General features: G+C 39.3%; 1 protein-coding gene across 3 annotated transcripts; it reads left to right on the top strand.

The window, feature by feature from the left end:
* The first annotated feature begins 784 nt into the window (after positions 1-784).
* LOC141539312 (myeloperoxidase-like) lies at positions 785-18055 on the top strand. 3 transcript variants are annotated; one of them, XM_074261898.1, is made up of 14 exons: positions 788-848; positions 1426-1503; positions 1872-1965; positions 2533-2714; positions 2853-2976; positions 3138-3267; positions 3493-3681; positions 5332-5650; positions 7470-7630; positions 8411-8666; positions 12160-12330; positions 15767-16004; positions 16883-17094; positions 17701-18055. In XM_074261898.1, the coding sequence occupies exons 1-13, from the start codon at positions 842-844 to the stop codon at positions 17088-17090; spliced, it is 2157 nt and encodes a 718-aa protein (XP_074117999.1). In that variant the 5' UTR covers positions 788-841; the 3' UTR covers positions 17091-17094; positions 17701-18055. The 3 variants fall into 3 exon arrangements, with proteins under 3 accessions (XP_074118001.1, XP_074117999.1, XP_074118000.1); XM_074261899.1 differs by lacking the exon at positions 788-848 and adding an exon at positions 1064-1087; XM_074261900.1 differs by lacking the exons at positions 3138-3267; positions 3493-3681 and having other exon boundaries at positions 785-848; positions 2853-2966; positions 5411-5650.
* Positions 18056-25364: the final 7309 nt, after the last annotated feature.

Genomic DNA, 25364 nt, shown 5'->3' with positions numbered 1-25364 from the left:
AAGGCCTCTCATTCCATGGCACTAACAGAGGTCTTGTTTTCAGGGATGAAACTGCTCTAGTTCCCGGTGGGACTCCTGGAAATCTGATCCTTGTCCTGCCAATAGCAAAGGACTTAGGGAGAAGGGTCCCCATGGTTGGTGGATTGGGTGGCTGAGGCTGGAGTTTTGTTAGTGGGAGATTGACAGTCATTTCTAAGTGTCTGAGAGTCCGTGTAAACTGAAGCAATCATGTGTTCTCTGATAAGGGCTCAGGGGAAAACAAGGCTCAGTTCCTCACCCCAACTTCCATGATCTTTCAACTACATGGTGGTAACCTCTAACTAGAAGAAGGCTCTGAGTGAGAGTCAGGAATTCTTGACTGAGGAAATAAATAGGATCTTCACGTGTGGAGTTAGGAGAGGAGTGACACGGAACAGGTGACAGACCAGGACAGACACACAGAGCTCAGAAAACAAGAAAGGGGGAGCTTCATTTTTTTCTCCCTTTTGATCTGATTTTTCTTGTGCAGCATAATAAATATGGAAATATGTTTAAAAGAATTGCGCACGTTTAACCTATATTGGATTACTTGCTGTCTAGGGGAGAAGGGGAAGCAGGGAGAAAAATTTGGAACACAAGATTTTGCAAGAGTGGATGTTGAAAACGATCTTTGCATGTATTTTGAAAAATAAAAAGCTGTTATAATAAAAAAAAGTTTTTAAAAAGGGGGAGCTTATATCTCCACCCCAAGAGGAGGGGCTACCTTGGACTCCACCCAAGGCCTCCATCCTCCCCCATCTCCTGTGTGAAGATATAAAAGCCTTTTTCCTAGTCTCTTTAGGATGGAAGAGGAGAACAAGGGATGACAGGTGAGTTCTTGGGCCCCTGATTTCTTCAAGGACAAGCTGGAGGAAGAAGTGCCAGAGGCAATATGTTGTACTTTGGCTTTGACATCAGGAAGATCCCAGTTCAGACACATAGAGGTCTATGAGCTGTGTGCACTTGGGCAAATCACAAACTCTCTGAGCCTCAATTTGCCCATCCTCAAAATGAGAATATTAGTAGCACCCACTTCATGCAACTGAATGAAGATCAAATGAGATGCCAGGTGTTTTATAAATCTTAAAGTGCTATATAAAGACAGGCTAAAATATAGAGGGTTCCCACCCAATGTACTAAGTGGGGGGTCAGGGTGGAGGGAAGGATCCCTGGGTTCTAGTCTTGGTTAGTTGGGGGAAATTGATTGTCACTTCCTCATTCTGGGCTTCATTTTCTGACTTTGTAAAATGGGTCCAGGATTGGGGGTTGGGAGAGTAGATTGGATTAGGAAATCTTTTAGCTGTCTTCTAGATCTAAAGTCTTATGATGATTCTGTGGCAATGCTTCTTTACCTCCACAGAAATATCTAATCTAGCTTCTGGGGGGTGGGATGGGGCTCTCTTACAGAAATGAAGCTGTTCCTGCCCCTCACAGCGTTCCTGATGGCATTGATCCTGCCCCCATTGTTAGTGGACACCTTTCCTGGTAACTGACAGAATGGGGGGGGAAGGATTTAATGAGGAGGGAGAGGGAAAGGAAGTCCTAGACAGAGGAACCTTAAGGGGAAAGAAAGTCCTAGACAGAGGAATCTTAAGGGGAAAGAAAGTCCTAGACAGAGGAGTAAGGGGGAGAGAGAGGGGAAGGAGGTCCCAGTCAGAGGTACTGTATAATGGGGGGTGGTCAGAGACCTCAGTGATTTTCCCTTCCCCCAGGGTTTTTTAGGGTGGGGAATGAAAGGGTGATGAAAGAGAGCCAAATCTCCCCACTGGGACAGAGGTTTGGGGTTGGTGGCATTTCTTGGACAGGCTCAGGTGTGTGGTCTGATTCCCCTTTCTCTCTGTATTTCTGAGCAGCCACCGCTGGAGAGGTAGACAGCTCCGTGGTGCAGAGCAGCATGGAGGAGGCAAAGAAATTGGTGGACAAAGCTTACAAGGAGAAACGAGAAAGGTGGGCGCTGAGCTCCCGAGGAGAGCCTTCTCCAGGGAGAGCCTACTAAAGGTGGGAAGGTTCCAAGTCTAGAGATTAGTTATAGATCTTATTTTCTGCTTCATAAAAAGTTGGAAGCAGGGGGTGCGGGTGCAGGGTCTCTCTTGGGTTTCCTATGCCTCAAGCCAGAATGGCCCTTAGCCTAGTTGGATGATGATCCAATCCTAGTTGCAAAGATCTCTGAGAAGTCTCCACCTAATGATCTAAGGACAGAGTAAGGGGGAAGCAGCCAGGTACCCTGAAGTATCTGATTTGGACTCCAAAGATCTGGATTCAAATCCTGCCTCTTCCACTTATTACCTGTATGTTTGTCTGATCTTGTACGAGTATCTTAATTTCTCTGAGTCTGCTTCTTCAGAAAACAAGGGGTTGTGCTGGATGACCCCTAAAATCCTGTCTAGCACTCAATCTATGATCTTATTGTACCCCCACTTCCTAGAGAGTTGGCAAGTTAGGGAGGCCCTTCTTTCTAGCTCTTTCCCTCCTTCACCCCACTTTCTCCCTCTTTTCCTCCTCTGTTTTGAGCAGAATTAAGCAGAAAATGAGGACTGGGACAGCAAGTGCCAGGGACCTCATGTCCTTTTTCAAGCAGCCAGTGGCAGGGACCCGGATAGCTTCTAGAGCCGCCGATTACCTGCACGTGGCCTTGAATCTCCTGGAGAAGAAGCTTCAGCCGTGGCACCGGCACCGGGGTCCCTTCAACATCACAGGTATTTCCCCGAACCAGCCTCATTGACCTCAGACCTCCCAGGACTTTGCTCATAGTGTTAGCTGTAAGGGGAGGGGAGGGCACAGAGAAGGGACGCCATGCCCTCAGCCTTTCTCACAGTTGTTCTCTATCATTTCAGATGTGCTGACCCCTCCCCAGCTAGAGTTCCTGTCCAAAGCCAGCGGCTGTGCCTACCAGGACGTAGCAGTAAAATGTGAGAATACGGACAAGTACCGAACCATCACAGGACAATGCAACAATAGGTGGGAGACCAGAGCTTACCAGCCAAGACTTCATTCCGTCCCTCCCCTGCTCCCCCTCCCCACAGTGGGAGACACGAAAGCCCCATGTCCTACTCAATGAAGCTGCCTCGATTTCCTCTTCCTTCTCTCAGCCTCCTAAGCTGCCTCTGTTCTCCTTCCAGGAGGAGACCCACCTTAGGAGCATCTAACAGGGCCTTTGTACGCTGGTTGCCTGCTGAATATGAGGATGGGGTCTCTCTCCCCTTTGGCTGGACAAAGGGGACAAAGAGAAATGGCTTCCCTGTTCCTCTGGTAAGAGTTGGGTGGCTGATGGAGATGACATCTGGAGGATTTACCTCCTTCCATTGCTTCTTCTCATTCTAATACTCTTTTACCTTCTCGTTTCCAAACTCCTTCTCTGTCTCCCCCAACCCTATCTTCCACACTAATGCCTTTGCCCCTTCTATCCTTTCCAAAACATCCCTGTCTTCCCTCTTCTACCTCCTCTGCCATTTTTTTTTTGATCCTTGACTCTAGGCCCGAGAAGTCTCCAACCAAATCGTCCGTTTTCCCAATGAGAAGCTGACACAAGACCAGGAAAGGGCTCTCATATTCATGCAGTGGGGTCAATTCATTGACCATGATTTGGACCTCACCCCTGAGCCTGCCCTGACTGAGAACTGTGAACACACCTGTGAACAGCAACCATCCTGCTTCCCCCTCAAGGTACCAGCCTGGGAAATGGGAAGCTCAGGGGTTGGAAGAGAATATTTAGAGGCCTTCTAGAACAGGGGCTCGTAATCTGGGTTCCACAGGTTAAGGTTTCTCTGGTTAAATTTCAAGGGGTCTATGAACTTAGATGAGAAGAAAATTCACATCTTTATTTTCATTGACCTCTAGCTGAAAGTTAGCATTTCCTTCAATTATTTAAAAATATTACTCTGATAATTGTATAGAAGAATTGTACATATTTAATATATATTGGATTACTTATTGTCTAGGGAGGGAGTAGGAGGAAGGGAGAGGAAAAAATTTTGGAACACAAGGTTTTGCAAGGGTGAACGTTGAAAATTATCTATGCATATATTTTTGTTTGTTTTTATTAAAGCTTTTTATTTTCAAAACAACAAAAACACATGCATGGATAATTTTCAACATTCACTCTTGCAAAACCTTGTGTTCTGAAATTTTAAAAATATATGCAATTCTTGCCTGTCATCGGGGGGAGGGATTGGAGGGAGGGGGAGGGAATAATTTGGAAAAATGAATACAAGGGATAATATTATAAAAAATTACTCATGCATATATACTGTGAAAAAAATTCTAAATAAAATTAAAAATATATATATGCAATTCTTCTATACATATTTCCACAATTATCATTATGCATATGTTTTGAAAATAAAAAGCTTTAATAAAAAATACCTTTACAAATATTATTCTGAGAAGGGGTCCATAAACTGCCAGAGGGGTCCATGACACACAAAAATCTTCAGAACCTTTAGTTTAGACTAAATCTCACACTTAAAAGTGAAGAAACTGAGACTTGTAGAGTTTTAAGTTATTAGCCCAATGTCATGAAGGGAGTAAATGCTGGAATTTGAAACCTATTCCCCTGATTCCAAATATCTTCTTTTTTCCTGGTGCCATTCAGCATCTTTTTCTATATTTCTTTTCTTCTCTCTGGGAATAAGAGGAAAGGGAAAAAAGATAAGTTTCCAAATAGCTGCTCTCCACAATCACTTCCCATTTCTACTAATGGAGGACCCTTTCTGTTCTTCCCTGTATCTTTCTTTTTATTAAATTCTTCCCCCAGGAAGGAGACATGACTATGTAAATATAAAGGAGATGTAAATAGATAAAATCTAAATATAGAAAATATCAGAGCTATGTCTTAGCTTAGAGAGATGACCTTATTGGATGTAGGGAGAATGGCCCTCTGGTCTCATCCATCCTCCTTCTGCCCCATCTCCTCAAGGCCTGCTCTGATCCTCTGAGGAGTGATAGGATTGTGTGTGTATTTTGGGGGGGGTTTACACAGAACAAGAGGGAGGAGAAATGGGGGATGTTAAAGGGGTGTTTCCTTCCAGCTATGGATAACTTGGCCATACAGTGTCAATTAGACCCCCCTCCCTGGAAGGAATAGGTGAAAAACTGCTTGGAGGAGGTGAGAAAGCAACATGTCATGGTTTATAGCAGATTGTAAAGTCCTTGAGGGCAGGGACTATTTCATTTTTGGTTTTGTATTTTCATGCTGGGCACAGTGCCTGGCACTGTGCTTAATAAATCTTGTTGATTATTGCTTGATTAATTGAGGACCAAGAGAGGGTAGCCTCTGACGGAGTCTCAGATTAGCCCTGACTTTCTTCTCATCAGATCCCACCCAATGACCCCCGGATCAGGAACAGGAGCGACTGCATCCCCTTCTTTCGTTCATGCCCGGCCTGTACAGAAGGCAACATCACCATCCGCAACCAGATCAACTCCCTCACTTCCTTCCTGGATGCCAGCATGGTGTATGGCAGTGAGGATCTCCTGGCTCAGCGCCTCCGGGACAATACCAATCAGAAAGGATTCTTGGCTGTGAATGATAAATACAAGGATAATGGACGGGCCCTCCTGCCCTTTGACATGCTCCATGAAGACCCTTGTCTGCTCACCAACCGTTCTGCTAAAATCAAGTGTTTCTTGGCAGGTCAGCAGGTCATCCAAGGGTGTGGAGGGTGAGACAGACACTTTCCCACCACGGTTCTAGAGATCCTACCTCCAAAGGTCATCTACAAAGGATGTGTTTATCTGTGGGAACATCACTTGTATGGAATTGTGTTATAGATAATCTGTAGTTTTCCATTTTCCAACTTGATATTGCATGTTTGCGTCTCCTTCATGACTAAAAAGAATTACAGAGATGCTGAAGGATGGCACCAGGTGGACACTAATTTCCCAATTACAGGGAGCCCAGTGCTAGGGTCAGGAAGATTCTCTGTTCGTAGACACTTACTAGTTGTATGACCCTGGTTAAGTCGCCCCATCCGTGTTACCTCAGTTTCCTCATCTGTAAAATGAGCTGGAGAAGGAAATGGTAAACCATTCCAAGATCTTAGCCAAGAAAACCCCAAATGGGATCATGAAAAGTTGAACCCGACTGAAATGAATGAATAGAATCAACACATTTTAATCTGGTTCTGGTGGAATTTAGGGTGCTGCTGGACACACGTGACCATATTTGACATCTCTAATCTAAAGAATATTGAATGTAGAGTGAGAGGTTCAAATTTCAGTTTTTCCATTTTACTACCTGTTCTAACCTCGAGTTTTCTCTAGATTTCAGTTTCCTGTTCTAGAAAATTTGGGCTAGTTTACTTCTGAAGTCCATCAGCAATAAATCTATGATAGATGGCCATGAGGTTGGATGTAGAAGCCATACATCTTAACCTCCATCCAGCTTCCCACTATTATTTCCAAAGCAAGCTGCTGAAACAAAATGTGGTTGTGCAGATTGCTGAAAATTAATATGAATAGCTAACATTGCAATTTCAGATTCACAAAGCACTTTGCATACACATTCTATTTGATTCTCATAACTCTATAAGGTAGGCTCTAAAATATTATTCTCTTTTTCTAGACAAGGAAATCGAGTCTCAGAAAGGTTTCCTGGCTTGCCCATGACTATGCTCCTAGTTAAGCGTCAGATACAGGTCTTCCCTGATTCCTAGTCTACTTTTCTTTCTTTGATTCCACCTATCCGTAGAACACCTACTGTGGAAGAAGTACTTGTTTGACCATCAGAAGAGACCTATGGATGAGACTTAGCTTTTTTTTTTTTTTCCTGCTGAAGGCAATTGGGGTTAAGTGACTTGCCCAGGGTCACACAGCTAGGAAATGTTAAGTGTCTGAAGCCACATTTGAACTCAGGTCCTCCTGACTTCAGCTGCCCTGGGACTTAGCTTTTAAGTCTAATTGTGAATATAAGACATTAACCCATGAACATTTCCTTAAGAATGCAAGGCAATGAAAGAATGCCAGAAATGGGCATAGACAATAGGTATCAAGGGGGAAGACAAGGCTTTTGGGGGATCTCACAGGATGGGTAGATTTGGAAGAGGGAGAGATGGGATACCGCATTCCAGTTATGAGACCCAAGAAGAGAGAGGAAAATGTGTGTCTGAGGAAAAATGGGTTTCTTCTATGTTGGTAGGACTAGAAATGTGAGCAGGTCCATAGGACTTAGAGATCATCTAGTTTAACCCTCCATTTTCTAGATGAGAAAACTGAAGTCCAGAGAGGTGACTGACAGGAGATTAGCAACTGGAGGAGTTGGAGCCTATTAAATCATAGACTGTTTGAATTTTGAAACTAGGGGAAAAATATCTTAGAAATCTTTAATCTAATCTCCCCATTTTACAGAGGAGGAAACTGAGATCCTTATAGGAATTGGGTTACCAATGCTCTCCTGATTTCTTAAACTCCCAGATAGATATCAATTTCTTGACCGAAATTCTTGGTTTCCCCAGGAGACAGCCGGTCCAGTGAGATGCCTGAGCTGACATCCATGCACACCCTCTTTCTTCGGGAACACAACCGGTTGGCTGAATTTCTGAAGCGTTTGAATCCCCAGTGGAATGGGGAGAAGCTGTACCAGGAAGCTCGGAAGATTGTTGGGGCTCTTATCCAGGTAGGGATTTCTGGGACCGGCTAGAACCTAAAGGGACCTTGGTTCAAGCTTGAGCAAGCCGCTCCTCAGTGCTTCCCCATTTTACATTAGAAGCCATTCCTTGACAGATTCAGTTCAATATAACTCAACAAACATTTAAGTACCTACTGTATGTAGAACACTACTCTACTTACAGGTGTGGGGAGATGTGTGCTAAACACCTGTGAAGATGAAAGCTGAAGTAGCTAGCATTCCCTTTCTCAAGATGCTGGGTCAAGTACAACCCCAATAAAAATTCATATGTGATTAGTTCTTTAGAAGGGTGCTCAGAAGCTAACTGTACAAATATGTATGCATATATTATATTTAACATACACTTTAACATATTTAATATGTATGGGACTACCTGCCATCTAGGGGAGGGGGTGGGGGGGAAGGAGGGGAAAAGTTGGAACAGAAGGTTTTGCAAAGGTCAGTGCTGAAAAATCACCATGCATATGTTTTGTAAATAAAAAGCTATAATAATAATAATTAAAAAAAAGAAGAGGTGCTCAACATACTACTGGAGGCCTTTAGAGAAGTCAGGGGGATCAAGGAATGTTCCTCAGGATTCTGTTAACATTCTCCCGATTTCTTAAACCCCAAAAGATACTATTGAGAAAGTGCCTGTCCTGACAAGAATTCACTGAAACTCTAAGTCATCAGTATTGAAAAGTTATAAGCACCCTGAAGGACAGGAGATGTTGGAAGGGGAGACTGTAGGAGAAGAGTTGAGAGGGAAATAATTTGTTTATCTTTTAGATCATCACCTACCGAGACTACCTCCCCCTGGTGCTGGGGCCAGCGGCCCTGAAGAAATACCTGCCTACTTATCGGGGCTACAATGAGTCGGTGGATCCACGTATTGCTAATGTCTTCACCAATGCCTTCCGCTATGGCCACACCCTCATCCAGCCCTTTATGTTCCGCCTGAATGATCAGTACCGTCCTGCTGGGCCCAACCCTAGAGTCCCACTTAGTGAAGTCTTCTTTGCCAGCTGGAGGGTCGTGAAGGAAGGTAAGCAAGTTTCCTGGTCCCTCCACTACGGGAGGGAGGGAGGGTAAAGGACAATGGGATTATAAAATCTAGAAGGAAATTTAGAAGCCATTAATCCCATTCTTTCATTTTATGGATGAGGAAAATAAGATCTGGAAAAATTAGATATCCAAGGTGGATCACGTAGGAAATAGGATAGCATTAGGACCCAAGTTGGAAAAGGAAATAATAAGCCACTGAATTATCTTTGCCAAGAAAACCCCAAATAGGGTCATGAAGAGTCAAACATGACTGAAATATTGACCAAGTTTAGTGATTCCTACTGTTGTGCTTTTAAAAAAAAGCACCCGATATTCATTTGATAGGTAGGAGAAAGAGAAAAAAGATTCAGCAGGAATGAGACTGGGTCATATATCACAGATAGACTCAGTTAGATTTTGAGAGAGCCTCCAGCCCAACCTCCTCATTTTTCAGTGGTTGTTGAGCTGTTTCAGACAAGTGTGACTCATTATGACCCCATTTGGGATTTTCTTGGCAGAGACACTGAGAGGGTTTGCCATTTCCTTCTCCAGCTCATTTTTACAGATGAGGAAACTGAGGCAAACTGGGTAAAGTAACTTGCTTAGGGTCACACAGTAAGTGTCTGAGGTGGATTTGAATTTAGGAAGATGAGTCTTTTTGACTGCAGGCATGTGTTCTGTGCACTATGGTACCACTTAGCTGTTCCTGGTTGAACTAGAAGACTTTTAAAGTCCTCTTCAAATCTATGCTATTGTTTCCTAAGCTATGTTCTATAGAGTGCTGATGGTTCATTACGGTATAAATGGGGTTCTAGGAGAACATTTGGATGATGCTGATATTTTCTGCTCTAATAGAGTGTAAAAGGTACAATCTGGCCAATGAGGGTCCAGGTCTAAGGCGTTTTCACAGGCTGCTGTCTTATGCAATTACCCATGTGCATATTTGGTAAGCCTGTTACTGGAAGTGTGTGATAACATAGATTTCAGGGGCCTGCTTTAGAACATATGCCAATATTTTGTGACATGTTCCTGTCTGCTTATTACATGGTGAAGAAGAGTCTTTTGATTGCCTTTTGATTGACTTTTGAGCAGAGGGTTTATTGTTTTCTCTCTCTGGCTGCATCCCTGGAAAAAAGGACAAAATGTTGGAAACCTCCAGGTAGGAAGAGAAGCTCAGCCTTTTATCTCCCTGCCCAGACCACCTGCCTAACTGAAGGTTAACAACATTTCATCTTCCTCACTGAAACATAGCCGGGGAGAAACAACCGTATTTTCTTTTCTTTTCTTTTATATATATATAAATTTTTTATTTATAATTTTTGACAGTATATATGCATGAGTAATTTTTAAAATAACATTATCCCTTGTATTCATTTTTCCAAATTATCCCCTCCCTCCCCTTGATGACAGGCAATCCCATACATTTTATATATGTTACAGTATAACCTAGATACAATCTAGATGTGTAAATCCCATTTTCTTGTTGCACATTAAGTATTAGATTCCGAAGGTATAAGTAACCTGGATAGATAGACAGTAGTGCTAACAATTTACATTCACTTCCCAGTGTTCCTTCTCTAGGTGTAGTTGAAACAATCGTATTTTCAATGAATGACTTGTATATACATAGTTCCAACTCAGCAGCCAATCAGAAGGCTCCTCTTGACCACACAGTAACCAATTACAGAATGTCTGTTCATGCTCTCAAGTGGAGAGCCAAGTTCCCCTATTTTATGTCATTAAGAATTTTCAGAAGCAAATGGGGATGGAGCATGCTCCTGAGAACTGGACCTTCATTGACCAGATCCCCATAATAATATTGAATATGAACTTATGTGCTTATCACAAATACTTAGGATCACAGATTTAGAAAAGACTTAGGTGATGATTTAGTCCAATCTCTTCCAATAGCGGCTCCTTCCCCTTCATTTGTGCTCCTCAGGCAGAGATGGGATGACCATTTGTTAGGGATTTTTGTAGAGGGGTCTCTCAGTCAAGTAGAAGGCTTTGAGATCCCTTCTCCAAGCTTTTAAGTTTCTGTGAAACTGTTAGTAGTAGAGCTAGAATTTAAATCTAGGTCTTCTAGCTCCAAATCTAATGGTCTTTTAAAAACAATATCTTGGAGGCAGCTAGATGCCACAGTGGATAGTGTACTAGCCCTGGAGTCAGGAGGACCTGAGTTAAAATCTGGTCTCAGACACTTAATACTTCCTAGCTGTGTGACCCTGGGCAAGTCACTTAACCCTAGCCAAAAAAAAATAATCCCCAATATCTTGCCTTCTCTCTCTTTTTGAACCACATCATCAATTTCATTTCAACTCCTCTTGAGGGACTCCCTCTACCAATGCAGGTTAACTCCTACTTTTCAACTTTTATTAGTGTTGTTTGTTCAAATAGCCAGTATGTCAGAAGTGAAACATATCCTGATTTCCTGGCTCTGAGACCACTGTGCCATGCTTCTTATTACTTATGAAAATCAATGTGATTTTCTCTATTTTGCTCTGGAGTGTGACCAAATCTATCCAATCCAACCAATACTTATTGAGCATTCATTAATATGCAAGACACTGTGCTATGTACCAGGCATGCAAAGACAAAAGGAAAATCAGTCCTTGTCCTTGAAAAGCTTACATTCTTTTGGGGAAATAAAACATGCAACTAGAAATTAAAATACAAGATAATTTGGTGAGGGAGAAAGCACTAGATGAACAGATCAGTAAAATTAGTTTTTGTTGTTTTTTTCAAAGTAGCCTAGCAAAAGTTTCCTACATGAAACAGTATGTGAACTGAGCATTCCCTTTGAATATCAACATATGTCAAGTCTAAAACTATTCTCTAGTTTAATTAACTTGGAAAACACTATTTATAGACCTTTTTTTTCTAGGGTATCAGTGTGTTTTCATTCAGAAGGGAGCAGTGGATCTGGAGTCTTGGGTTTGAACCTCACTTTGTGTGACTACACACTCTGTGTGACTTTGGGGAAATCACTTAGCTTTTCTCAACTCTAAAATTAGTGAAAGATACTAGAGAATCTCTCAGATCCTTTTAAGGATTCTCTCTATGGTTCCAGTATTTTCCAATAAGCACATATTTATTAAAGATGTTCACTGATTGAAACTGTGTATGTGTTGGGGGGAAGGGGATATGTAGAATGGGAAATTAATTGCTTAAAAATATGAGACATGGTTCTGGTCCTTGGTCAAGGAGCTTAGAATCTAGTTGTTGAGATGGCACAGACCCTGGAAAAGATAGATAGTCAATGCTAAATTATGGTGGAGTCTTGCAAACAGTGAGGGAGTTGAAGGAGTTCAGCAGAGGACATGGTCACTTTGGGCTTGGGTGACATATTAGGAAAAAAAACTGGCGAGGTCCCCTTAGTAACTCCTCTGGAAGTTTTGGTGAATCTGGGATGTAGGGGATGTTAAATCATGATCTCTGTGATATGTTCTTTCACACTAGGAGTTAAGGTTATATCTCGATCTTGCAATTCCCAGGGGGCATTGATCCAATTCTCCGAGGCCTCATGGCCACCCCAGCCAAACTGAACAGACAGAATCAAATTGTGGTGGAAGAAATCCGGGATAAGTTATTTAAACAGGTCATGAGGATTGGCCTGGACTTACCTGCTCTCAACATGCAACGTAGCAGAGACCATGGCCTCCCAGGTGAGAGAACTTGCCCCATATCATTCCTTTAGTTACTATTCCATCTTCATCCCTATCCCTATTCCCATCTCATCCACATTCTTGTCTCCATCTCATTTTCATCTCCAAATTCATTTCTTTCCTCAGATCCATCCCTGTTCTCACATTGATTAAAATCTTCAACCCCACTTCTATCTCCATATCCACCCCTGCCACCAATGGCATCAGGAACACTGCTAATAAAATCTATGAAACGATTAATGTAAATTCAAAGCCCTCTTTTTGCTCCCTGTGGCACACCATCTCCCTCTGCCCTTCAGGTGCCTCCTTCTATCTCTTCCTCTCTCCTTATCAAAACTGGCTCTTGGGAAAGGGTCTAATATTAATCAATTATACCTCAGTCTAAATAAGTTTCTTTTACAGGACTATTTACTTGTTAAGCCTTCCTTAAAGGAATCTCAGACTTTAATCTCTGTTCCCTGGTACTTTAACAAGTACTAGGAATACATTTTGGGAGGCAGAAAAGGCTGAGCCTATTGCTCTTGCAATTACCTCCTACAGGTGATCCAAATGGTAAAGTCAAGTCCAAACTATACCATCTATTAATAGCCAACATTTATATATCACCTTAAAATTTGCGAAGCATTTTGTAACCTTTATCTCATTTTATCTGCAAAACAACTCGGGAGACAGGCACTGTTATTATAGTTGAGAAAACTAAAGCAGGAAGATACTAAGTGCCTAAAGTCACACATAGCTGGTTCACCTGTAATGAGGCCAGAATGGGAGTCACATTCTGAATTCTGGTCCAGATGTCTATCTACCATTTAGTTCTCTAGAAAAGAGAATTTCAGCACTTGTTCAGCCTTGGGTCTTAAGGCACAGACATACAATAATTGTTTTATTGTTTCAGTGATGTATGGCTCTTTGTGACACTATTTGGGCTTTTCTTGGCAAAAAATACTCGAGTGGTTTGCCATTTCCTTCTCTACCTCATTTTACAGATGAGGAAACTGAGACAAACAGGGTTAAGGGATTTGTCCAGAGTCTTACAGCCATTAAATTTCTGAGGCCAGATTTGAACTCAGGAAGATTAGCCCTGATTCCAAGCCCAGTGCTCTATCCCATTTAGCCATCGAGTTGCCCAATGATATGTGAAGGAGGAATGGAGGACCCTCAAATAGAGAGAGTAAGTCACACACATCATGGGTAAGTGTAGTTTAGGCTGTGATGCTAGAGTAAGGATAAATAGTACCCAAGTCCCCTAGCCTTTCCCCTTTCAGAAAGCCCAGGTGGCCCAGGGAGCCACACTAATTCTTCACCTGAGCAGATGCAGTGCCCAGACAAAGAACATCAAGTTCCCCTAAAAGAAAAAGAGCTTACTTCAAATGAAAGTAATCACTAAGGTCAGTCCTGAAAGACAAGAAATCCCCAAGGGGTAGTTTGAGAGGAAAAGAAAAAGGGGCAATCTCTCCAGTTTTCCTCTAGGACTCTGGATTGAATTTAAAGCTAGAAGGTTCTCAGAAGTTTTCCAGACCTACTACAGTTTTGCAAACTGTAGTTTTTTGTTGTCAGTTTTTACAAAATTCTCCACCTCTTCATTTTGCAAAAGAAGAAACCTGGGTGGCCATTCAGTCAATCCTACAGATACAGCATTTAAATCTTAAGTCATCTGACTCCAAGTCCAACATCAGTCTAAGTGTATTTATGTTAAACTCAAGAAAATTTATTATTAATGTTATTGTTTTTACCGATCATTTGAGGCTATCTTCTTTTTTTCTGATTCTATTCCATTCCCTCCACCCGCATCCCCCACCTCTGCTTTTCTGAGTCACCACTCTTCTGATTGGCTTCTTCCGCTTCCTCCAGAATATAGGTTGGGGGGTGTATAAAGATATGCTGTTAGTAGAGAAGACAGGCAGTAGTCATATCAAAACTCTAGATGGTTCTCTTAAAAAGGCCTTTATTCACTAATAGGCCTGTGCTCCCCAAGATGGGCCAAGGAAGCATTCTCTGGCTTAACTGCCACCAATCCATCTTTAGCTCTCTTGAAATATCTGTCCTTTCCCCCTCGAGTCTCCTAGCTCTATTGACCTTATAGAGAGTGAGCTAATGGGGAAAATATTACTATGTAATTAATTAAAGAAGAAATAGTAAACATTAAAGCAAAATCCATTTGGAGTTTGAGAATTTGGTTTCAAATTCTGACTCCTGACATTTCCTTTTTCTATGAATTTGGGCGAGTTATTTCTCTAAATCTCATTTTTCATTTTATATAATGAAATGACTGGATTTGATTATCCAAGTTCCTTTCCAACTCTCCATCCTATGGCCCAAACACTGAGAAGTGTTTCTGAGCATGGAGGATGCCTCTTTCCTCTGTATCTTCATGACAGAGAAAGCTGGGGTAATGAGAACATAACATGTCCTATTTGGTCTTTCTTGATAAGGGGTTAATCTGCTTAGGCACTGGAACAGTTCTCTTCCTAAGAACCTCTGGTAGTCCAAGTAGCTTGGCATGGGAGCCAGAGAGAGGTCGTGGAGTAAAGGAGAGCCAGGTTCCAGTGCTGCCTGGAATTTGTTAATTATGTGACTCTAGGCAACTCATTCTGACCTTCAATTTCCACATCTGAATTAGGATTAAAGAATACCTTTATTCCAATGAAAAGGTTTCACAAACCTGGACGTGCTTTACAAATGTGAGCTATTTAGCCCTTTTCGTAGTGGCAAGGAACTGGAAGCTGTGAGTGGATGTCCATCTATTGGAGAATGGCTGAATAAGTTATGGTATATGAATGTAATGGAATATTATTATTTTTTATATTTTTTACTAATTTTATAATTATAACTTATTTTGACAGTACATATGCATGGGTAATTTTTTACAACATTATCCCTTGCATTCCCTTCTGTTGCAAATTTTCCCCTTCTTCCCTCCACCCCCTCCCCTAGATAGCAAGCATTCCCATACATATTAAATATGTTATAGTATATCCTAGATACAATGTAATGGAATATTATTGTTGTGTAAGAAACAACCAACAGGATGATATCAGAGAAGTCTGGAGAGACCTACATGAACTGATGCTAAGTGAAGTGAATAGAACAAAGAGAATATTATACATAGCAACAAGAAGATTTTGTGATGGTTAATTCTGATGGATGTGACTTGTGATGGTGACATCCATCCTCATCCAGAGAGAGAACTAAAGACTGAATGTGGATCAAAGAATAGTATTCTCACTTTTGTTGTGTTGTTTGCTTGCTCGTTTTTTTCACTAATTTCCCCCCTTTTTCTTGTGCAGCATGATAAATATGGAAATATATTTAGAAGAATGGCAAATTTTAAAAAAATGTGAGCTATCACCACACACTGTTTGGATAGAAAATCCTACTATTTCATTAGCTATCTTTTCCATTGTGTTCTCTGTCCCCTCCCCTTCTCTCCCTATAACAGGGTACAATGCCTGGAGACGATTTTGTGGGCTCCCTCAACCCAAAACAGAAGGTGAGCTTACTACAGTGCTGAAGAACGCTGATCTGGCCAAGAAACTGATGACTCAGTATGGTATTCCAAACAACATTGACATCTGGATGGGGGGCGTGGCAGAACCTCTGGAGCCCAGGGGCAGGGTGGGGCCTCTCCTGGCCTGCCTCATCGGGACCCAGTTCAGAAAACTCCGAGATGGAGACCGGTGAGGAAACTGGATATGTAAGGGGAGACTTTGGTGGTTAGAACCCACGATAGTGCTGGGGCAGAATGGGGTCAAGAGACTTGGGCTTAAAGCTGGGAACTGTCACTGTCTTACAGTGCGATTGTGATCAGGTCACTGAATTCATCTCTCTGATCCTCAGTAACCCTTTCTCTGAAAAATGGGGGAAATCATCCAGGCTCTAACTATTCAGTTTGGTGCTGGGGTTAATGATTTCACAAGGATGGAAAAGTCTTGAGCTCCTTAAAAATTAAAGATTCTGTATTCCTGACTTTTAGAGCCAGACTTTGGTATAGTGCAGAGTGAAGTCCTAGAAAACTGGGTCTGAGGGTCAGCAGGGGTTAATGGATAAGATTTTACCCAAAATCTGCCTCATTAGTTACTAGCTGTGTGATCCTGTACACGTTATTTTACTTGTGGTTTACTGTTTCCTCATCTGTAAAATGAGGAAGTTGGATTTAAAGGTCTTTTAAGGTCCATTCCAGCTCTAAATATATGATCTCGTGACTTGCATATGGGGATCCTGCTGAACTGGGAATGAGGGAAGCTACTTTCCTCTCTGATAAAGAACCTGCTAGGTAGCATGTCTCAGACGGTGGCAAGGAGGATGCTTTCTAGAGACAGACTCATGTATTTTTGATTCTGCTTTGGTCTTTCCCGACTCAGAGATCAGGCTGAGGTCCTGTCTGAACTTGCTCTGACTCATCAGCCTGGTCTACCTAGACCAAACTGTCCCTGTAGGTAGGGGAATGGAGGGCTGAGATAGGGTGAGCCCTTGTTCAGGCCAGAGTGGGGTAAAGACTCTGGTTAGAGTTCCAGGCTCCTTCAGCACTGCGGTGCTTTCATCTTATCCCCGACAGGTTTTATTGGGAGAGTGCCGGGGTGTTCAGCTCACAGCAGCGCCAGGCACTGGCCACCATTAGCCTATCCCGCATCATCTGTGATAACACGGGCATCACCTCGGTGCCTAGGAACATCTTCAAGGCCAATAAATATCCTAAAGATTTTGTCAGCTGCAACATGATTCCTCGGATGAATCTGTCGCCATGGAGAAACAAGGCGGAGTAGTTGGGTAGGTAGATGCATCTGGGAGGAAGGGAGAGTTTAGACTTGGAGGAGATGCTTTCAGTGCCCTCCCAGTGCCCACCTTTTCCTGGAAGATACAAACCTGGTCTGGAAGGATGAAAGTGCTGGTGGCTTCCACATGGAGTTTGCGTGAAGGAACATTAGGGGTTTTAGTATTCTGCAAATAAATATTGTCTTTGCATATATTGGGCTCATCTCTGCCCTTTCCATCCGGCTTCTGTAATTATGGATTTGAAAAACATAACCCATTATCTATTTTGGCTGCTCAGAAACTAAGTTTTAGGTATGATTTTTGTTGTTATTTTTGCTTTATTCAGGTATGGTAGGTTCTGGGCTTTATTCTGACTAGATATGATGGGATAAGTTTCTGAGAGGAGGTGGATGTGCAGGGTCAGGTTTTCAAGTTCACTGGCTGCTTTCTCACCCAAATTTTTTTTTTATTATGAATAGAACAATTGTCAGCCAACACAAACATCTCAATGTACAAAGAATGAAAAAAAGAATACTCTATGAAAAGACATGCTTCTATTAATTAGAGTTTTGTTTTGTTTTTTCAAGTTTTACCCACTTCTCATATTTGTTTTTCTCATAGGAATCCGTCCTGAGTCTCCTCCCATTAGGGAATCAAGAAAATCTAAGAGGGAATCTCCTGACCTTAGCTGAAATTATCAGGCATCAGATCCCTATCAATCTAAGGCTCCAGGACCCAAGACCAGAGAAGAATTTGGCAGTGGCTTCCCTGGCCGTTAGGAAGGGAAGTTATTTTTCTCCTTTGACCTGAATGTCTAGGCTGAAATCGTTCCAGGTTTGCAGCCTGCTCAGGGGGCAATTCTTCCTCTTGAATCAAGAAGCAAGGGTCTCTGTCAGGAATGGGAACCTGGGCCAACTTCTCTCACGACTGAGATACACCATCTGTTTCTGCTGTCAATAAAATACTTCTGAGAGGAGGGCTACTGTGAACTTGTCTGTTAAAGGGGCTACAGGGGATAGGGCTGGAACCTCTGAAAAGAAAGTCCACTGGTTTTAGGAAGACCACAAACGGTCTAGAGGCTTACCCGAAGCATCAGAATGGGATAAGAGTATTGATAGACCCTATGTGGCCAAGAGCAAGAAGGGCTGGCTTGGCAACCTAAATAAGACTGGTTTGTAGAAGCCCTGTGGCCAGTTCAGGCAAAGGGGAAATTCTCTGCCAAGAATTGCTATTATCAAATAGCATGATATAGTAAAGAACATTGGACTAAACATGAGAAAATCTAGCTTCTTCTGACACAGCCTAGCTGTCCTCATTCTGGGAAAGTTACTTTACTTCTCTGTAGGCCACTTTCCTCACCAAATCTCAAATTCTATTATAAAGCAGAAATCAGAAAACCTATCTAGCACTAGTTAGAAAAGTAAATCAGTGGGACAAACTAGGGAACCAGATTTAGAAACAATCAAATACAAGTTTAATAAACTCAGGAACACATCACTGGGAGAATGACCTGCTGAGAAAACAGGTTTGTATAAATTAAATTTAGATAATCATTTTATACCATTTACAACAGTAGGTTCCAAATGGATACATGGCATATATCAATTAAGAAACATTCATTAAGCATTGTGATAGGAGCACCCAAACCTTAACTGCTTCAATACTTTCCATAATACTTAGGCTGTGGCTCAATATGTCTTCTTTTATATGTGCGTGGAGATATCTATCTATCTATCTATCTAATATATATATATATATATATATATATATAATATGGTTTCATTTTTCAAAACTACATAACTGCAAGGACTATCCTTATTATGAACCAAATTTCTAACATATATGCATATTTACATTTATACAAAACAATATTCATAAGAAAGACCTTTATTTCACTGTGGTATCTTTTTTATTTGCAAGCTTATTCCCTGCCCTATAGAATCATAGTCAGCATTTCATACTTAGAATTTTAAGAGGGTAGGGAAAAAGCATTAGGGCTTTTAAAAGGCTTTTGCTTCCTTATTCTAGAGAATAACCTAAAGCCATACTCTTGGTACTTATTGGAAAATTGGCATGTATCTTGTGTTACTTATTTCTTGCTTTTTGTTTTCATCCCTATGACTAGTAAAGAAAGTTTCTCCCATTTTTTCCAATAATTTTATATAAGTTAGGCGTCCACTTGATCCAGTTGGTCACATAGTACTTGAAATCATAGATAAGACAGAACCTTGATGACTCCCTTGTTAGCAAACCCAAGGTAAACCAAGAAGTATTTCACTATTTATTTCCAATCTCTTCCAATTACTGACCATATCTAAAGATCCAAAATTTAGATTTGAAAGTTGATTTAATAGACAACACTTTCTCCACCTATCCTTGAAAAAGAGGAAGCATCTCTAATATATATCAATCTGAGACTTTGCCTATATAAAAAGAGGACTTTGGGAAGACATCTTTTAGAATTGGCATACCACCAGCTCAATTTGAATATGAATTTGGAGGAATGCACATCTTAATCCCATTCCCTTAGGTAGACCCTAGTTGGATACAGAATTGTTTTAATCAAAATTTTTGTACATGTAAATCTTTTATGGAGGCTATTTTCCCTTTCCCTAGTGCAGATCCTGGATTACCATATCATTACTCATTTGAAGTCTTTGCCACCAGAGAAAGGAATTCAAATGGAAGATAAGCTGATTGTCTCACCCTAATTTTTAAGCTCTTTGAATTTAAGAAGCCATTCTTCTTATTGCTAAAATAAGAGTTCCTAATTTCAATGCCTGTGGTATAACAGACACTGCATTATGTTCTAGGGATAAAGAAACAAAGTCAAAATCATTCCTGTAATGGAGGTGCTTACAATCTGGGGAAGAAATCGGTACATAAATAGGTATTTATAAAAATGGTACAAGATCTATAGGGTGGGGACAAAGGAGAAGGCATTAGTGGGTAAGGGACAAGGAAAGGCTTTGTGTAGAAGATGAATTGAACTGAATCTTGTGAGAAATCAGAGACTTCCTTTACTAAAAAAAAATACCAAGCATTGCAGTCACAGAGATGGGAGGTGAAGTGTGCATAAGGAAAAGCAGGAAGAAAAGTTTGATTGGATCATAGTATTTGAGAAGGGAAATAATGTATAAAATCCAGCAAGATAAGTTGGATCTATGATGTGAAGGAATTTAAATGCCAGGCAGGAGTTTACATTTGATCCTAGAGGTAATCCATCCCCAATTAATTGAGTAGGTGAAAAAATAGTAGGGCAAGTAGGTGACATCGCAGTGCATAGAGAGCTAGACCTAGAGTTGGGAAGGCTCTACTTCTTGAGTTCAAATCTGACCATAGACACTTACTAGTTGTGTGTGACTCTGGGCAAGTAACTTTATTCTATTTGCCTCAGTTTCTTCATTTGTTAAATGAGCTGGAGAAGGAAATGACAAATCACTTTAGCATCTCTGCCAAGAAAATCCCAAATGGGTTGAAAAAAAGTCAGACTACTGAAAAATAACTAAACAAAAAGAATAGGGAGAGGTGGAAAATAGTTATGATGGGTTAAAGAAATTTCATAATTCTTGATCTGAGAATTGGAACAATCAGGGGTGGCAGAAAGAGTAAGAATGTGATTATTCCTTGTGTGCAGCTAGTTAGAGTGGAGGAGTAGGTCGTGGGAGTTGAGGAGATTAAGGAACTGTAAAGTTAGGATATTTGAGGAAACAGCAACAGCAAATATAAAAGGTCACATCACAAAAGAATTAGAAGAACATGGAAGGAACTATCTTTCATATCTATGGTTAGGTGAAGAATTCTTAACTAAGCAAGGAGAGAAGAGATCATGTAAAATAAAATAGACAATGTAAATTACATAAAAGCAAAAGACTTGGAGAACATTCAGCAACTGGCAAAAATATTTGTTTCAAATGTCTCTGATAAAAGTTTGGCATCCTAAGGTATCCTCTGATCTACAAGAATGAATGATAAAATTACACACACACACACACACACACACACACACACACACACACACACACACTTTTTTTCTTGGTAGATTTCAGGCAGTAGGTTGCTATATAAGCTTAGGATGTGCCTATAGTGTCAGAGGTAATTGTTGGTCAATTTTGCTTGTTTTTCTTTGTTTCAAGAGAAGGTTCAGTAGTATGGGAAGTATTTTGAGAAATGATTGTGTTGTAAAAAGGAAAAGTATCTTATTTTAAAAAATGACATTTTATTTTTTCCAACTAGATGTAAAAACAATTTTTAGCATTCATTTTTATAAGATTTCAGATTCTGAATTTTTCTTCCTTCTCTTCCTTTCTTCCTCAAATAGTAAACAATTTGATATCAGTCATATTGCACAATCATATAAAACATTTCCATAATAGTCACGATGGTGAGAGAAGAAACAGATCAAAAGAAAAAAAACTGGAAAAAATAAAGTAAGTCTAAAAATATGCTTTGATCTATATTTCAGAGTCCCTCAGTTCTTTATCTGAATATAAGTAGCATTTTCTATCATGAGTCCTTTGTAATTGTTTTAGATCACTGTGTTGCTGAGAAGAGCTAAGTCATTCATAGTTAATGATCACACAATATTGCTGTTACTGTGTATAATATTTTCCTTGTTCTGTTTATTTTCACTTTATAAAAATTCATACAAATCAGAAAAGTACCTTTTAAGGGAGAAACAAAACAAAGGAAAAAACTCAGTCTAGTACAGAGTAAGTACTTAAATGCTTGTTGACTGATTGACAGAATCACAAAACATGGATTTTATTCCTCCCTTTTAAAATTTTTGAACTTAATAGTATTTTAATTTTCTCTAATTACTTCTAAAGATACTTTTCAACATTCATTTTGGTAAGATTTTGAATTTCAAATTTTTTCCTATGAATATTTCCTGGGTTTGTTTTGGCAGGAAGGCTTTCAAATATTTTATATTCTGTACAGTTATTTTAAATGGATTTTTCTCTTTCTACCTCTTGCTGCTGGATTTTGTTGATAATATATAGAAGTGCTAATGATTTATGTAAGTTTTTTTATATCTTGCAACTTTGCTAAAATTGTTAATTGATTCAAATAGTTTTTAGTTGATTCTGTAAAATTCTCAAGTATACTATCATATCATCTGCAAAAAATGATAGCTTTGTTGCCTATTCTAATTCCTTCAATTTCTTCTCTTTTTGCTAAAGCTAACATTTCTAGTACAATTTTGAATAATAGTGGTAATAATGGCATCCTTGTTTCACCCCTGATTTTATTTACATTAAATATAATGCTTGCTGATAATTTTAGATATATGCTGCTTATATTTTTTATTAAAACTTTTTATTTACAAAATATATGCATGGGTAATTTTTCAATATTGACCCTTACAAAAATTTCTGTTCCAGATTTTTCCCTTCTTCTCTTCATTCCTTCCCTTAGATGGCAGGTTGTCCAATACATGTTAAATATGTTAAAATACATGTTAAATCCAATATATGTATACATATTTACACAGTGCTGCACAAGAAAAATTGGATCTAGAAAGAAAAAAACTGAGAAGGAAAACAAAATACAATCAAACATCAACAGAAAACATGAAAATGCTATGTTGTACCCCACATTCAGTTACCATAGGCCTCTCTCTGGATGTATATGGCTTTTTTCATCACTGAACAATTGAAACCGGTTTGAATCATCTCATTGTGGAAGAGAGCCACGTCCATCAAAATTGATTGTCATATAGTCTTGTTGTTGCTGTGTATAGTGATCTTCTGGTTCTGCTCATCTCATCCAGCATCAATTCATGTAAGTCTCTCCAGGACTTTCTGAAATCATCCTGCTCATCGTTTCTTACAGAACAATATTCCATAACATTCATATACCATAATGTATTCAGCCATTCTCTAATTGATGGGCATCCACTCAGTTTCTAGTTTCTAGCCAACTACAAAAAGGGCTGCCACAAACATTTTTGCATATGTGGGTCCCTTTCCCTCCTTTAAGATCTCTTTGGGATATAAGCCCAGTAGTAACACTGCTGGATCAAAAGGTATGCACAGTGAAATGGTCTATAACAGCAAAGTTTGATAACTTTTTGAGTGTAGCTCCAAATTGCTCTCCAGAATGGTTGGATCCATTCACAGTTCCACAACAAAGTATCAGTGCCCCAGTTTTCCTACATCTCCTCCAACATTTGTCATTATCTTTTCTTGTTATCTTAGCCAATCTGAGAAGTGTGTAGTGGTATCTCAGAGTTGTCTTAATTTGCATTTCTCTGATTAATAGTGATTTGGAGCACCTTTTCATATGACTAGAAATAGTTTCAATTTCTTCATCAGGAAATTGTTCATATTCTTTGACTATTTTATCATTGGATAAAATAAATTATAAATTTGAGTCAATTCTCTATATATTTTAGAAATGAGGACTTTATCAGAATCTTTGAATGAAAAAATGTTTTCCCAGTTTATTGTTTCCCTTCTAATCTTGGTCTGCATTAGTTTTGTTTGTACAAAAACTTTTAAACTTAATATAATCAAAATTATCTATTTTGTGATCAATATTGATCTCTAATTCTTCTTTGGTCACAAATTCGTTCCTCCTCCACAAATCTGAGAGGTAAACTATCCTATGTTCTTCTAATTTGTTTATAATATCATTCTTTATGTCTAGGCTATGAATTCATTTTGATCTTAACGTGGTATACGGTGTTAGATGTGGGTCAATGCCTGGTTTCTGCCATACTAGTTTCCAATTTTCCCAGCAGTTTTTGTCAAATAATAAGTACTTTCCCAAAAGCTGGGGTCTTTGGGTTTGTCAAATATAGATTCTTATAGTCATTGGCTATTTTGTCCTGTGAACCTAATCTATTCCACTAATCAACTACTCTGTTTCTTAGTCAGAACCAAATGATTTTGATGATGCTGCTTTATAATATAGTTTTAGATTTGGTACAGCTAGGCCACCTTTGTTTGCCTTTTTTTTTTTTTTTCAGTAATGCCCTTGAAATTCTTGACTTTTTGTTCTTCCAGATGGAATTTTATTGCTTTTTTTTTTTTTTTTTTTTTTTTTTTTTTTTTTTTAGATAAGCAAATAGTTTCTTGGGAGTTTGATTGGTATAGCACTAAATAAATAGATTAGTTTAAGTAGTATATCATCTTTATTACATTCACTCAATCTATCCAAGTGCTGCTTATAATTTTAAAATCTATAATTTAAAAAATAAATAAATAGTTAGCCATTTAGTTTTCATGCTCTCTAGTGTTTTTAATAAGCATGGGTGCTGTATTTTATCAAAAGCCTTTCCTGCACCTATAGACATAATCATATACTTTTTGTTAGTTTTTAATAAGCATGGGTGTTATATTTTATCAAAAGCTTTTTCTGCATCTACATCATGAGATAATCATATGATTTTTGTTACCTTTGTTATTGATATGCTGATAGGTTTTCTAATATTGAAGCACCTCTGCATTCTTAGCATAAATCCCACCTGGCCATAATGAATTATCTTGGTAATAAATTGATGTAATCTCTTTGCTAATATTTTGTTTAATTTTTTTTGCATCAATATTCATTAGAGAAATTGTTTTATAATTTTCTTTCTCTGCTTTAGCTCTTCCTGGTTTAGATATCAACACCTAGTTGTCATAAAAGGAACTTGGAAGGACATCTTTTCCTATTTTTCCAAATAATTTATATAGTATTGGAATTAATTGTTTATTAAATGTTTCGTAGAATTCACTTGTAACATGTGGCCCTGGAGAATTTTTCTTAGGGAGTTCATTGATGGCATGTTCAATTTCTTTTTCTAAAATAGAGTTATTTAAACATTTTATTTCCTTTTCTGTTAGTCTGGACAACATATATTTTCATAAGTATACCTCAATTTCACTCAGATTGTCAAACTAATTGGCATATAATTGGACAAAATAGATCCAAATTATTGCTTTAATTTCTTCTTCATTGGTGATGAATTAATTTTCCATTTTTGATATTGGTGATTTGGTTTTCTTCTTTCTTTTTTTAAAAAATCAAATTGACAAAAGATTTATCTATTTTGTTGTGCTTTTCCCATTAAAACAGCTCTTATTTTTATTTATTAGCTCAATAGTTTTCTTACTTTCAATTTTATAATTCTTCCCTTTGATTTTCGGAATTTATAATTGGGCATTTAATTGAGGATTTTTAATTTATCCTTTTCCTAGACTTTTTGATCTCCCTTTTATACTCATTTTACTCATGTAATCATTTAGAGATATAAATTTCTCCTAAGAACTACCTTGGCTAAATTCCATAGATTATGG

The sequence above is a fragment of the Sminthopsis crassicaudata genome, chromosome 4 (genome assembly GCF_048593235.1).
Source record: "Sminthopsis crassicaudata isolate SCR6 chromosome 4, ASM4859323v1, whole genome shotgun sequence".
NCBI classification, from domain to species: domain Eukaryota; kingdom Metazoa; phylum Chordata; class Mammalia; order Dasyuromorphia; family Dasyuridae; genus Sminthopsis; species Sminthopsis crassicaudata.
Note: the sequence above shows the minus strand (reverse complement) of the source record. Positions and strands in the feature narration are given on the sequence as shown.

Bases quoted from the DNA above. Each gene is read 5' to 3' on its own strand.
- LOC141539312 (XM_074261898.1), top strand. The intron at 2,977-3,137 runs GTGGGAGACCAG...TTCTCCTTCCAG, and splicing joins ACAGGACAATGCAACAATAG to GAGGAGACCCACCTTAGGAG. The intron at 7,631-8,410 runs GTAGGGATTTCT...TTTATCTTTTAG, and splicing joins TTGTTGGGGCTCTTATCCAG to ATCATCACCTACCGAGACTA.